The sequence below is a fragment of the Corvus cornix genome, chromosome 4 (genome assembly GCF_000738735.6).
Source record: "Corvus cornix cornix isolate S_Up_H32 chromosome 4, ASM73873v5, whole genome shotgun sequence".
NCBI classification, from domain to species: domain Eukaryota; kingdom Metazoa; phylum Chordata; class Aves; order Passeriformes; family Corvidae; genus Corvus; species Corvus cornix.
The window spans coordinates 17,638,646-17,654,408 of NC_046334.1; the positions used below are offsets into that span (position 1 = coordinate 17,638,646).

Below are 15,763 nucleotides of genomic sequence, written 5' to 3' on the forward strand. Positions count from 1 at the left end.
TGGCTTTAAGGAGTCTGAAATGTGTTACCTCTTTCCCCCCTGCCTTTTTCTCCTCACCTCGAACGTCACTGGACCCTCTTCTACCACACAAGAAATGTTACAGTGATAAATGGGAGGAAGTTTTATGGTGGTTGTTGCCCTCTTTTTCTTTTCTTTCTTTATTTCTACACGTGCATTTTCAAGAATTGTCATTTCTGGAAGGAAGTTATAAAAAGCGAAAGAGAGAAATGAAATTAAGTTGAAATCTCCCCTTTCCCTCAGAAAACTGCTAGTGCCAGAAGCTGCTGACGTGTCAGGCCTCGTTGCTGACAGTGAAAATGGGCCATTACAGCACTGTACAGCCTGTGTTAAGCATCACAGGAGTCCTGATTGTCCTGCATATGTAGCAATACTGTCATCTTTACAGAAGCAAAAGTGAACAGCAGAACATAGACGTAAGGAAAAACTGTGCTTGGAACAAAATTGTCTGTGTTGGTGTTAATATACCTAGTTTGAAGAACTGACTGATGTGAACTTTATAGACATCTGTGGAGGAAAGGCTATCAGAAATGTATATGCCAAACAAAATGTGGTGTCTGGCACAAGAGGAAATATGAACAGCTTTTTTAAACCAAGTGTTTTTCAGGGAGTTGCAGGAAAGTGATGTTAATGGAATACCAGAAAAAGAGCCTCAGAGATTGCTTCCTTTCTCTTCCAGTACAGCTACTTTATGAATTAACCTTGAGCAGCAGATGCCAGACTCGGTTTTGTGTTATCTGTCCAGTTGATGCTGGAATTAAGAAGGATTAGAATTGGGATTACTGGGCCCAGCTGTTCTCTCATGATGATGAAAATCAAACGTATTTCCAGACCTGATGGTTGGTCTGCAAAGCTCCACTGAGAATTGAGTTGGGACTTTGGTTCCTATTCAGTCTTTATTTTCTCAGAATTCCCACTGATTTTTGGGTGAGTTTTGCCTGAGGATAGGCTTGAGGGATTTTGACTGTGCTGTTAGTAAAATATTGACTGCTGAGTGCCAGGGGAACTAGGGGTATATGATTCTGTTCTCTGAACATTATACACACTGCCCAAATCAGTGCAAAGGGGAAGGCAGTGTAGTTAACATGGAGCTGTACTCACTGGTCTTTTTTGTGCCAGGATGTTTTCCCTCTGCAGTGAAGATTCATTAATAAAGTTCACTATAAGATTCCATTGCTGCAAATGCCTGATTTATTCACATACGTTGCCCTCACATCTCTCTCTGTCTCTGCATTAAAGACTGCAGAGCAGCAGCCAGGCTTCTCTGGGTCTAACATAGGGGGGGAATTGGTTGTCACACAAAGGTTCCAGCAAGAGCCACTGTTTCTCTCAGCCATCCACTGCTCCATCTCAGTGGCAAACCAAAATGTGTTATGCATGAAATGTTTGCTCCTTTAGTTAGCACAGAAGTTGAACTCACTCTCTGATGCAGCTGAGGCTACCAAGGGATGTATTTTGGCAAACAGGATCCTCTGGGCTTGTCAGCAAAAGAAAGGTGTCTCTCCTTTTTCGGTTGTACGTTCTTTTCTGTGCAAAGAGGGAAGTATGACTGCCAGTTGGGACAAGTGAAGAGGTTTCAAGTGGACAGTCTTCATCCTAGTGCGGTGAGAGCCTGTTACTAGATGTGCCTGTTATTTAAAGGTCAGTTGGGAAATGAACTGCCAGGGGAAGCATCTTCAAAGCACATTTCATCCAGCCATTTTCCTTGTGTAACACGGGATGAGATGAATCACCTGAAGGGCAAGAATCTTTCTACTGACTACAGAAGCAGCCTGATAAGTGGAAGGGAAGCCCTTTAGGTGGGACACTGAAGTGACTTGAGTAAGTTTTACAATTATATGGAGTCACCCTCCCTCTTTTTAACACAGGCAGGCACAGTATTTTTTGTTGTTGGGTTTTGGTTTGTTTTTCTGGTAAACAGAAGTATTTGCAAAGTGGAGGTTAAAAACATTTCTATGGGAGATAGCATTTCCAAAGCTAGCAGTTCCATATGGTCAGTTCTATATGGAAATACACCTGACATCTACAGTAATCCCAGCTGCACAAGGCTCCAGTATTTCTCCTTTATCCTGTTTATTTCAGCTGAAAAGCAACATTTGTGGTCTTAGGGCTCTCCACAGAGCAAACACTCCAGAGAGCTGCAGCCTGAACAGAGCAGTGGGGCAATATGTTTTTCACAGTTCCTGTCTTACTCTTAATATTTAAATGTATATCCAAAGGAGCTGTTTCATTAATGTTTTATTTACAGGTGTGCTATTAAGGCTCAGAGGATTCAAGTGTGAGCCTTGAACTGTGTGGTCAGTACATACTTTCCCTGACTGAGGATGATACAACAGGCTCCCATTCCTGTTCAAAACTCCCATTCCAGCCTTCCCAGCCTAGACACCTGTTGCACAAAATTATCTGTATTATCCCAGGTTAAACATTCTCTGTGTGCTGGCATGTTACCCAGAGCCTTCAGAGAGCAATCTGTGTTCTAAAACAGGAAGAAAGTGATCCTTTGTCCCCAGAATTGTCCTAGCATCCAGGTCCTGGAGCTTAACTCCACTCCTTGTCCAGCACTGAATTGGGCCAGCACTGAGTTGGGCCAGCACTGAGTTTTTGTGTTTTCTGCTGGGGGAGCAGAAAGCAGTGAGACATCCTCCAACTGGGGTACTATCTCATTCAAACCTGGTTTTTCCCTCATATCATTAACCATATTCACAGCCTCCTGCCACATGATGACATCCCAGGCAAGACTGCTCTAGCTATCCATATTTCCTGTATGATGACCAGCATTTCTGTATGACATCTCACTTCTTCTTCCATCATGAACCTCCTGGGCGTCAGTCTGAAATAAGGTGTCTGTGTTAGTGCATCCCTCTTTTAGACATACAGCTATGTCTTTTTCTGATTTAGCAGATAACACACTGCTTATGGCTCTTTTCAGCCTCATATTCTCTTTTATTTACTATTTCCCCCTCCCCCTGCCAAAGTAATTGACCATAATGTTACTTCTCATTTATCACACCAGGAATTTCAGGCATAACCCCAAACTTGCCTGATATAATGTGTTCTGTAGTGAGAACTTTACAAACTCTATCATAAGGCATACAAAACTATTTCAGATATTTCCTGAAGGTAGCATCTAATTATTGATTAATAAAAAGTATGTCTGGCTTTGTTTCCCCTTGCTGCTTATTATGACTTAGTAGTGGTGTGGATTCAGGGTTGTTATACCACTGAAATCAGGAGGAAGGGAAGAGAAACTGGCTGTGGATTTCCTTTTTTAGTCTAATGAAGAGCATGCCTGTCCATCCCATGGTCATGGTCTCAGCTTGAGGATCCAGGGGGATTCCTGCTCCTTGCACTCCCACTGCAACTTCATCCAATTTTTCACACCCTGGGTCTGGCTGCATACTTCTGCCACCTATTTCACATCCAACCTGGGCTCTACATTTCTTCTCCTAGTGCTGAAAACTTCAGAGGTGTAAAAGCTGAACCAAGCTGATTACCTCATAAGTAGGAAAAAGAGGTTTCCCTTTGCCAGCAGTGTGTTTGGTGTGTGATCTTAATGCAGGCACTTGGATGCAGTGCTGAAAAAGTAGTACAAAAGGGATGCATGTAGGATGGCACCGACTGCTGAAGCTTAGTACTTTGAAGGCTGAAAAGTGGAATGTATGAAGGAAAAGCAACAGAGTTTGCCTGAGCTTCGGGTACATCCAGTTGGCCACCTCAGGATTGTGAGGGACGGGTCTCTTTGCACTTTTGGAGTGTTCATGTCGAAAAGCTCTGGGACAGCTCAGCCAGCCTTGCAAACAAGCAGTCATAGCACGAAACAGCAATGTGACACCAGCCTATTTTTATCCATGTCTTAGGTGAGAGGCAATACAGTAATTACTGTCTCTCTCTAGATGTGAGACAAGTGGGAGAGGAAAAAAATCATCATGAGCTATACAGTACTTTGTTACCCTTCAGATTTTCAGGCTGGGGGGAGGGAGGTGGTGGTATTATGTGTGTGATTTTTTTTTTTTCAGAGGAAAAGTGGGAGTTATCTGTTAAAGAAAGGACTGTTCCTTGTTTTGGTGAGGCTTGAGAGCAGCAGAGACAAAGGACTTCGTCACTGGTACAAGGCAGTGCTTTGTTATAGGAGAATGCTTGTATGGAGTTGTGTGTATCAATTCAAGTTAGCACACAGTAGTTCTTCCCTCTGCAGAGAAATAAAGGGGCTAGGGGTAAAGCCACCAGATTTCACAGAGAATAGAAAGTGCTCCAGGAGTCTATTGTGTTGGGTCAAGTGCTGTTCTCCTGCTGTAAGGCTCTGAGTCTTGGCTTACAAACTAGACAGCAAGTTAAATAGTTTATCCCAATAGCAGTCCTTCTATAAAAACAGGAGTATGTGCACCTCTTGTCATCTGGCTGTATGCATATATGCTTTATGTCCACCCACCCCCAAAGCACTGCTCACCATCCCCACCACCCTCATGTGTGGAGGTCTCCTGGAGGGACATCTTGGTGGTTTGCATTGCTGCTCCACTTGTCTGAAAGAAAAGAAACAGCAGGGAGCTTCAAGAGCAGAGCTGTTTCATGAGAGAGAACATCTGGGAGATGAGGGGGAGTCAAGCACAATCCAAACCCTCACTGATGGTTCATTGTGCCACAGGGGCTTAAGCCAGGAGGCAGAGCCCTGGACAAGGTGAGGGTATGAACCTGGTGCAGGGTCCAGCCCAGACCACCAGGAGATACTGGCAGAGACAGGGCTGGAAACTGAGCTACAGCCCAGGTCCAAGATCCAGCCAGGAGACAGACACAAGGCTAGGACTGCATGCACAGGGCCAAGCAGGGCTGTGGGTCCCTGGTGTGTCTCACTGAGATCACTAAGGGTTATGGGGGTCACAAGGGCCTCAAAAGTTGTTGCAGATTGGAGCTCAGGACCCCTGGCAGCTCTTGCTGAAGGATGGTAAGTCTTAAATACAAATTCATCCACGTGGTCTTAAGGGTCCATTCATGTGGTAGCAGGCCCTTGCCAGCAAACCCTATCAGAGTCACCACAAAGCCCTCAGATCCCCAGTGTTGGCACAACAGATATTATCCCTGACTAGGAAAGCCGTGTTCATTCCCTGTTTGCTCCCATGCAAATGGGCTGAAATGGGAAATGGAAATGAGGGTATTGTTTGTCCCTGCCCCTTGCTTTTTCTTCTCAAATGCCTAAATGCCATTGTATGTTTCCTCTTCTGGGTAGCGTTCCAGAATAAATACTTGATTTCCTTTTGCTTTATTATTTCTCCCCTGCGTTTTTATATCAACCACAAAGACTTAATCTGAAACACACACAGGAAAAAGGGAAATTATTGCTACTGTTTTCAGAGGTAATCAGTTTAATGTCAAATTCATGTGGATTTCTTCATAATGAACAGAACAAATTGAGCTCAAATTCAAACAGTGGGAATCTGAGTCAGAGAGGAAAATTAAAATGAAGAACATTAATATCCTGATTTCTAACCCAACTGAGACCTGATTGTTTCCTAAATGAAATCTCCCATCAAATTCCTTCCACCCACCCAAAAATATAATTAAGCTGTGATTTCCAGGCTGAAATCGTATCTGGACTGTGAACTCAGCAGGGACAACTGTGTGTGTTGCGGAATTATTTTCAGGTGGATATATTTTCTTGCATTTTTAGGAAGCAGTTATTTAGAAAACACCAGCAGGTTAAATTCTTCCTTTGGACTTCCTTTGGACTGTCACTCCAGAATACAGGAGGTATAGGTTAGCACTCAGACAGTGCAATGAGTCAGCTTTGGGTCACTCTCCCCAGATCTGCCCTCTCTGCTGAGAGATGAGGGCTGCTGGATGTGTCTCAGTGTTGCAAGATCAAGAAGTTCCAGTTTAGCTGTTTGCAGGGGTGGTGGGTGCCATGGTGTGGACATAACTGGGCAATAGAGCAGTGAAAAGTGGTTAGAATTTGGTGTGGTAAAAAGCACAGGCAAGCAGGGGAGGAGGGGAAAATAAAAAGGGAGAAAAGAAAGGAGCAGAAATGGATTCCCCAGGGATCTCAAACCCCTTCCATGGTACATTTCACAGTGCAATAGCTTCTCATTACAAGCCATTTGCCAATGCTGACCCTTTGCTGCCTAGACAAAGCAGAGAGAGGGTGGAAATTTGGACAGTGGAAGTGCTGCTGTTGTCACTCATCAGCCTTTCTCAAGATGCTTGTTTGCTCCTTGATGGATTAATGTGACCGGCGTGACAGAGAGATTTCTGCTAAATTTATGTTGCATATAAAACAAATAGCAAGCAGCCAAGCTCTGGCAGAGGTGGAAGTGCCTCTGCTCATCTTGATAGGATATTCAGAAGACACCACCAAATGATCAATCACTGTCTGTCTAAACACTTCTTACCTGCTCTAACACCTATGACTTTTCTTGTGGCTTAAAGACATTAGAGACTAAATACTTCCTCTGTTTGTTGTCTTCTTACAGTTGGCAGCAAACAATGCCCCAGTTTCTCCTGTTAAGTCAGTCTGCTTTCATGTCATGTCTTTCAGAGAGATCATTTTAGGGTGTGGGGACCTACTCATTTTGAATTAGTGAGTTGTGGCTATATGAACATTCATGTTGGCAGCAGTGTTAATGGTCACTTTTTTCCTATTATTTCTTGTTCCTGTTGTGTTTCTGGGATAAGCAGGTTCAGTGCAGAGGACTCACAGGATGTCCAAGGTGCCCACAGTTGCTCTCCTTGTTCATGAATGCATCTGTAGATGCCTAGAAGGAGCTCAAAAAAATATTTATGGATATAAAAATACACATTATTCTTGGTTTCTGAGCACTTTACAGCTCAAAGACAACTGGACTAAAGAAAAGTGTCTGTCTTCTGCAGACACTTTGGTCTTGTGAGTACCATCACTGGGCAGCTTGATATGTGGTGTAGAGCAAGAGGCGTGTCTGTTCAAATATGAACACGCCCTGGAGATGCTTTAAAAGCTTTGAGCTCTGTTTTCAGTGATGCTCAGGGTTTGATGGATGTAAATGCAGAGGAATTATCAAAGCTGAACCTGGGATGGCCCTTGGCAGGGACAGCAGCTTCAGTGACCATTCAGAGACCATCATCTGTCAACGTGCAGATCTCACTTCTTCATTGTCATTGCTTCAAATCTAAAACACAGCCCTTTCGCCCCGAACCTGTCCCTTTGTGCCGAGTGCTGAGAGGTGTCAGTGCCTAACATGTCTGTGCTGACCATTGCTGGATTGGCAGGGACAAGGTGCTGCATGAACCTGAGGGATGCAGCAGTCCTTGCCCTTGAGCATCATCCTTCACACTGCAAAGCTCTCAGTCCTGGGAAAGATATTCTTTGTTTCAAGGGGTCCATCAGTCCTGGAGCCTGGAGGCCTCTGGTTTAGGCACAAACAGACACCAGTGCTAGTCTCTTCCCCCTCTAGAATATGATTAGAAGTTCAGTTTCTATTCTTTTTAAGTCCAGGCTGCTACTTGAGAAGGGGATTTCTGGAGGTGTTTAAGTGTCCCCTAGCTGTTTGGTGGAAATGAAGGGATAAGAAGAATCTAATCTAATCCAGAGGGAGCCTGTGGGCTGTTTTCTAGCATCTCATCCAGCCACAGCTGCTCGAGTGCTGCAACTCCTGCTCCTCACTGGGCAGATTGGTGTTCAAGGGTGCTCACTGTCCCAGCACCCTGGGTGCTTGTATTAGTGCTCACAACTCCAGGGAGAGCCTCCAAAAAAAAAAAAAAAAAAAGCATAGTTAATTTATATCAGGACTTTAAAACTTCCATTTTACCCAGTGTAAGAGGCTGTTCCTTTACCTCCCCATCTTACCACCACTGGCATTTTCCTAATGAAGCTCCTTGGTTTCATCCGCCGTGCCCTTCTGCTTCTTCTGTTCCCTGTGGTAACTCTTACAGACACACTTATCCTCCCCTGACCCCATGGATAGCCCTTCCTGAGGCCCATTGCCCAGATGGAGGGCGTATTTGGAGGAGTAGTCCACATGCCATTGCACCAGTTCAGTCACAAGGGATTGCTGTTTCTAAGCCAAAAATCTCTGCAACCCTGTTAAGCAACTGTTGGTTTGGCTAAATGTCAGCAAGTGGCCTCAAAATGACCCATCCTGATAATCACATATGAAGTGGAGACAAATTCCAGGTAGGTGACAGCAGAGGAATATTTTCTCTTTGTAAGGGAAAGTCATCAGCCTTTTGGACTAGGAAATTGCTTCTGGTGGTTTTTATCTTTTCCCACCCCTGTTTTTCAATCAGCTGTACATTTTATGCTAGAAAAATTATGATTTTCTGCATCAAGGATCAAAACTTAGGGAGTTTAACTCCTATTTCTGCCTATGTGCAAAATTAATCCCATTGTTGATATTCTCCCAGTTTATTTTGCCTCTCTGCTGCCTGGGACTGAGTTAGCTGAGATTTGTTGCAGTGATTTCAGTGAGTGACATGACATTCTTCCTTTGGGAGATATTATGAACTGGCTTTGATTTTAGGATTGACAGCCATATAATTGGAAGTTCAGTCATTAGGTGGATCAGCTTTAAAGAGGAAAAGTAAGGGCAAGGCAATTTCTGAAATCAGAGCAGGCTTTAGGGAGTATTAGATCTGGCAGAGTACTGCTGCAGAGCAGTCTTAATATGATGACTGTGAAGGAGGAAGGAAGAAAGCATAGCTGCTTTTATAGATTCCTATAAGTATTGTCCAATTTTCACCACAGGCAGGGCTCTCTGCACATCTTGGGTAAGGCCTCAGGTTTAGTGAGAAATAATTGTAAACAGGAATAATTAGGGATAATGGATGTTTGTATAGTTGAGATACAGTGTGGTATAAACCCTTGGAAGGGGTCGTGGTGGTATAAAGAAATGTCCCATCCTGGGACAATGTTTCTGCTCCAGGCAGTGAAAAAGTAATTAGTGAGTGAGCAAATATTTATAAATTGATGTGGACTAGCTGTGTGTTTTGAACATGGCCTGCAGATTATAATCCGGCAGAGGTTTGTCATCTGAAATCATTGCCGAAGGAAGAACGTGGAAAAAAAAGGGGCAAAGAAATACTTTCACTCCCCTGTCTCTGCATAAAAACACGGGATGTTTCATTTGGCAGAAGATGGCCCAGAGCTTAACAACCTCATTTGCTGAAACTCCATTTCACTGCAGTCAGTATTAATAGCTTCACAATGAATAGATTAGATGCTGCAAGTGACAACAAACCTATTTGAGAGAAATTTAATAGGGAAGTTTACAGAAGTTTATTAACTGAATCCTGTTGGCTATTATAAGAACACAGCTCGATAAATCTAACTGTCAGAGCATTCGTTGGAAGGAACTCAGAAAAATGCTGAAAATACCTGTTGTCCTCCAGCAAATATGTGTGATTTTGCTTTTCATAATTGCATTTATTGTTGGAACAAACTGTGAACACATGGAAGACCAGGATTCTTTAAATACTTGAAAACTCTACCTGTAGAAAAGGATACTGTGGAATGCTGGTAAGGAAAGTCTCAAAGAACACTAGAGCTTTGACTCCTACAAACCTACTTTTGTTTCCCTGGGAGCAAAGTGGAGTAAGTTAATACTAAGTGAAGTATAAAACCAGCCAGAATTTACAAACTGAAATCAGTGCAGAGAGGCTATTCCAGTGACATTCAAGTCTGAGTTATTTACTACATTTAGGGTAAGGCAGCATGTGTTGTGGGGTTGTTTTAATGGGCACTTAAGGAGAGATTGAGCTCTTACCACATCGTTTGTGTCCAGGCTAAACCATGTACCCTGATAGCTGAGGAACTGCACTACCTTCAGGGAATGGTCCATGTTCTTCCTGGCTGTCACTTGTCTCTGCAGGGTAGTCTGAAGTCGAGAACATGATGTGCAAGAAGCTGATCTGGTTCATGGTGGTTGTGAACCACGAGATAAGTTGAGTGCTTCAGGAGTCAGAGCAGGCAGCCCCTTACCTTGCAGAAGGGGAGATGTGTTGTTGGCAAAATAGGGAGGAAACAGGACTGAGACTAAAAACACAGCAGTACATATATTTTCTTCTGAAACAAACAAAAAGAGCCCAAGAAAATCTACATTTTGGAATTGCTGGGTCAGAGGCAATGAAACATTTTGTTATAACTCAGATGTGCTTTTTCTAAACTATTTGTTTCTACTCTAGTAAAAAGTTGACATAATATGAAAAAGGCAAAGCCAGCTTTCATACAAGTCACTCTTTTGGAACAAAAAGTGAAAGCATTTAATTTGGAAAATACTGATTTCTTAGGGACATTTTTAAGAATTCACTAGTTCATCCAGTTAAATTTGTAAGCTGGTCCGTTCTCCTTTCTCAGCAAAACTGCTCTTCTGTCACATCTGCTGGGTGTTGGGGAAATCTCTCCATCCCCTGCTAAAATGCATGTAGCCAACATAGAGCTGATTTTGGTACACAGTTGAGAAGACCAGGAGTCAGAGAAGACAGTGGTGGTGTTACCTGTGCAGACAGATGATCCCAGTTAAAGCAGTGCTGCTCAAACCCTTTCAGCCAGGCAGAGCCATGGTGAGTGACAGTATCATTCAGAAAATCTGTAGTAGCAGTTGAATCCATTTCCTTTCCAGCTGGGTAGGCCATGCAGATGATTCAAGGTAACCTCAGTGTCTTTGTGTGGCTTTGTCAGCCAGCTGCCCACAAGAAATTTTTTTGAATTTTGTTCCTGAGTGATGCAGTCTAGAGTCTGGCAACATGTGCTTGTCATCATAATTTTCATCCTTTCAGTGAGTGAATAAACCATACTTGTGTTTAACAAGATACAGTTTTCCCATGCAGTCATTACACATATCTCTTCCAAAAAATTATTGCTACATTCAGTGTTGTTGTGCATCAAGGACATCAATTTCTACCTTAGAAAGGAAAGAAAAAGGTACCATTTGGTTGCATACTGTCATTAAAATAATACCTACTTTCATAGGCACAGAAAGCAGCTAACTGTAGCTATCTGAATCCTTTGTGTCTGGTTACAGTGATGTTAAAAATTGTGGGATTTTCGTTTTCTTTGTCCTGGTTGGTTTTCCTAACAGTTTTTCTCAGTTTGCAAGTCAAAAGTGCAGCCCTCCAGATCTCTCCTGAGCACAGGCCATGACTTCTTCCAGCCTTTTAAACCCAGTAAGGCTAGATCTGTGGTGCTTGAATCATGAGGATCACTGATGCTGTGAGAGGGGCAGGAGTATCTGTGTTACCCAGCGAATACTTGCCTTCTGAAAGACCATCATTTCTTTCTCCTTGTGATTACAGCCTGTAAATCCTTCACTTGAGGAAATCCAGTGTCAGGAAGACTTGAACTGAGCACTGGCCTTTCCAGAGACCCGAATTTGAATGTAATTTTGGATATTAGGGCTGACCCGGTAGCTGTGTTTTGCTCTGAACTTTGTTGAATACCAGTGGAAACAAGGAGACTTGGGACTCTAGTTGTACCAGTGTGGTTGCAGGGAATGTTTTTGTAGAGGTGTGAGTTCTGCTGTTAAATGTTTGTTGGTTGTGATGGTCTCATCGTGCTGTAAAAGGTGAACCTGTGCGTTTGAACCCATCTTTTTTCCAGCCCCAAATTCGTGCTCCCACACGTGCACAGCATGATAGGGGTTTGGAAACAGAATGCATTTGCTTTCAGTTGGGTACCTCTGACTAGCAGAACTGAAGGTGATTCAGCACAGCTGGGTAGAAGGCAGTTCCCCTGACTAAATAAAGAATGGTGGCTGTGTGCTGGGCTTAGGTGGTTCAGCAGATGGCAAAGGAGGGATTTGTACAGGGGCTGCTATTGCTGGAATGTAGGAAAGCAAGGATGATACAGAGCTGTGGGGTTTGCTGGGAGAGCTCTGCGTTGCACCACAGATGCTGAGAGCCGAGGATCCAGCAGCAAGTGAATAAATAAAAGTAAGTGATGATAACTGGTGCCTGCTGAGGATATTAGGCACATTGCCAGCACTGGGCCAGACAGCTGCCAAGGGTCCCATCCCAAGAGTGCTCTGCCAGGAGGAGATTCCAGGTGGTTTACAGGCACTTGCAGCCCTGATCTTTCTGTTTTTTGGGCCCCTGGACATGCACTGACCTTTGTAATTGCAGCCCCAGAGATGCACACCCAGACACAGGACTGCAGAATAATGCTCTCTGCTTTTCCCCATGGTGTTTTGGGAGTGTATGCTGCTATGATCCCGTGCTTCCTTTATTGGGGTTTTGTTGGCTTTCTATTACCAAGGCCATTTTCATGCAGATGAGGTGATAGTTCCGTAGTCTACCTGCTCCTTCTGCTCCTGCCTCATCTGCAGACCTAATCTGCTCTTCCTAATAGTCCTGTTGGTTGCTATAGCAATGATAAAGTGGTATGAAAAAGCCAGAATGATACTTAAATGCATGGCTGGTGTTACAGTTTTCTTTCTTTCTTCTGGGAAAGAGAAACCAAATAATGAGGGTTTGGATTTTTTGGGGGTTTTTTTGGTATATTACTGTTTTATCAAAAGCTTTAACTGTAGGCTTTTTGGAGCCTGGATGCAAACCTCTCTCAACACCCTTTTAGGCTGGGAATTTTGCAACTCAAGAGCAGTTAGTGAGAAACAAGAGCCCAAATTTATGAATATTGGGTACTTTTCATTTTGCATTTAAGATGGCAAAGTTGCATTTATTGTGGCATGTAGAGAGTGTGAAGTTTGCCATGACAGGAACCTGCTGCAGAGTGCATAGGGCCCAGTTGGGTCTCTATAAGTATTGAAAGATATAGCAGAGGGTTTGTTTTGGATTTGCACCAGGAGACTTACTCAGCACTGGAGTATTGAAAGTGGCATTTTGAATAGTAAATTAAAAAATCTTAATGTAATCAAGGGAGAGGAAGGCAGAAGATGGGGTATTTTTGCTCAGCTCCTGCATACAGGAATGGGTGGCTATAGTACCACCCCTGTCTTTTACGCACCCAAGAGCAAAAATTATTTACTTATTCTGTATTTTCAACTTTTTTTGCAAGTTTGTAGTCAGAATCATGGAACTGTGTTAAAAGTTGGCTGAAAGAGGTATATTTGTGTGAATTCAGCTCATTCCAGAGCCCACCATGCTGGCAAATGCAGGCAAGCAAAACCTACATTTAAGTGCTGACACAAGTTGATCCCTTCTTTCTTGTTGCAGCCTGAGAGCATCCCGCATGCAAAACATGCCCATCCATGGTGGGATCAGCTTGTTCTTGCCTGCTGGGGTTCGCTAGACAAGATCAGGCCATGGATATATTGAGTGAGATGCTCTTTCTGGCAGCTGGCATTTAAAGACACCTCAAGCTAAAGTGCTAAAAAGCCCACCGTGGGTATATTTTTCATACCAATTCTCATAGGGACTGAATTGGAGATTGGGTTAAATCTCAAATGGGAGGATTATATCACTTCTGAGTTTATGGCTAGCATTAACTCTGGACATTCTCATTACCTATATAAAAGTGAGTCCCTTTTTGAATCTTTTATGGCCTGGCTTGATTAAAAGTGGAATGAAAGCAGAAACAATTTTAATGGACTTAGTGCTTACTGGTATAGAACCAGTGCAAGAAGAGAAGTGGTTCCTACAGTCCCTCATCCCAGATGTATGTGAGATTGAGAGAAAACATACTACCAGAAAGAAAGAATTGACTCATTTACCTATTAGTTACATTCAAGGTTACTTAGTTAAGCGTTCGTATAATGTTTTCTTACAGGAGACAGCTTTGTTTCCTTATTTTCAAACACAGCAGCTCATCTTGCTTTCCATCAGCATAAACAAAAACATCAGGTGAGAGAAAACAAGTCTTTTTTTTCCAGCTGCATGTGTCGAGGAGCCTCCCTGGCATGCAGCCCCCATACAACGCTGCCTTCTACTTTGTCCTGTGCTCAAAAGACCGATTAAGTGATCTGCTGATGCCATACGCCTGGGGCTGGGAAGTGCTGGGGGATGATGGGGGAGAGGCAAGAAACAGTCTGCTCTCTCCTCTACCTACACAGACACAGGGAAATGCCATCCCAGGCCTGCATACAAGCACAGCAGGAGGCAGCTTCCACCTAGCCTGAGGTTTGGCCAGGTTTTGCCTTTCTGTAAATACTCAGTAGATGTGCGCTTTCAGAGAACTCCCTGTAAAGGGGATTTGTACTAGCCAGAGACCCTCAGGGCTTATATATCCTCAGCAGCTCCATCCAGAGAAAGAGATTGTACCCAGTGCCCCACATGCCTTCCAAAGACAGCCTTCCCCTTGGCACGGGGCCACCTCCACACCTCAGAGAGGCAAATGGGGTCACCATGCCTCAGACACTGGTAAAAATATTCCTGAAAGGGTTACTGGTTTTGAGGATTGGCTTTTTAGTTACTTCTTTGGGTTGAGGCTGTTGGATGTTGGTGACAGCCAGGTCACCTGAGCCCTCTGACAGTCCTGTCCTAACTAGTTCTAGTTGCCCTACCAGTGACTTACTTTCCTGGTCTTAAGAGTTTAGTCCTGGCAGTTAAAAACCATGGTCATCCTTCCTGCTCTAGACCTCCGTGGGAATGGCCCTGAAGGGCAAGTTTTTTAATTCGGTCATGTCTCTGGAGAATAGAAGAGGTTCACAGCAAGGGCTTAAGGGTTTTTCATCCTGTAGGTCAGCTAAAAGGTAGGGGGAGACTTTGCTTCTTGGGTTGATGCCTGCAAATTGAAATAGTAGGTAGGTCTTGGTAACCAAAACCAAAGAGCAAAGGACAACTGCTGGCTGAGTGCTTGGAAAGAGCAGCAAAGAGGTGTGGGAGTGGGGAAACAAGGTGTTTGTGGGGCACGCAGAGAGCCTTGAGACATGCACTTCGTGGCCCCTCTCATTCCTGGTAGAAATGCCTGACAGAGCTGTAGTGCTCTCACCTTCCAAGATGGATTCAGGTGGTTGTGGATGTTCTTGACGATGGTATCAGAGAAGCAGTTGAAGTGAAACTTGCCCTCTTAGACATGAGAAACAGCTGCTGTCTGAGAAATGCTGAGAGCCTTCGGCGAGGCTGCTTTCTCCATCCTTTCTCTTTAATTCTGCTTTTTTGATTTAGATGTGTTGTGAGGGACTGGTAAAAGAGATCCTAGCACATAGTGGGAGTTGAATGTGCTGTTGTCTGTTAGTCATTATATATATATATTTTTTTTTTTATTCATTTGGCACTTTCCGGAGAGTTTTTCCCCCCACGTTGTGTAGGCTGCTATCTTCCTTTCTTTCTTTGTAGCAAGCATGTGGGCGCAGCCTTGCTTACACTCCGAGCAACTGGGGAACCACCATAAATGTAGCTTATCTGCTTTCTGATACATTTTCTTTTGCGTTGGTTTGGATTTGTGCATCGTCAGTAACATCTGTTCTGCTTTAGTGGCATACAGTTTTCCAAGTCTAATTAGCTGGCTGCTTGTAATCAGGACTATTTCAACTGTTGTCATTCTGAATGTTCTTTTTCCCTTTTTTTTAATACCACATTTGCCTGATTGACCTTTTTTGTTGTTTTTTTTCTCTGTCTTTCTATTGGGCTGCTCCAGGAGCCATGGCTAATCATCTTATAACCAATGCTCTGCTTCGTCCTCATGGCACTAACAACCCTTATAATACATTGCTCGGGGAATCGGCGGTCTATAACAACCCTTCTGTCAGCATGTACAACGCACAAGGTGTGCTGGAGTTTCTCTCTAATTTTTCTAGTGAGAATTCCATTTTCTGTGGCTTATTTTGGCCCATTTCTTTCTTTTTTTTTTTCTTCCTTTTTCTTTTTCTCTCCCCACACACACACACTTTTT

General features: G+C 43.6%; 1 protein-coding gene across 26 annotated transcripts in view; it reads left to right on the forward strand.

Moving 5' to 3' along the window:
• Positions 1-15,763, forward strand: part of ADGRL3 (adhesion G protein-coupled receptor L3) — a 404,123-nt gene that overhangs the window by 370,263 nt on the left and 18,097 nt on the right. For 16 of the 26 annotated variants that reach the window (XM_010411924.4, XM_010411908.4, XM_010411913.4 and 13 more), the window contains one exon: positions 15,509-15,637. The exons of the other annotated variants lie outside the window; for them this stretch is intronic. In XM_010411924.4, the coding sequence (XP_010410226.2) occupies positions 15,509-15,637 (129 nt within the window). The remainder of the gene's footprint in view (positions 1-15,508; positions 15,638-15,763) is intronic. 26 annotated transcript variants of the gene reach the window in all.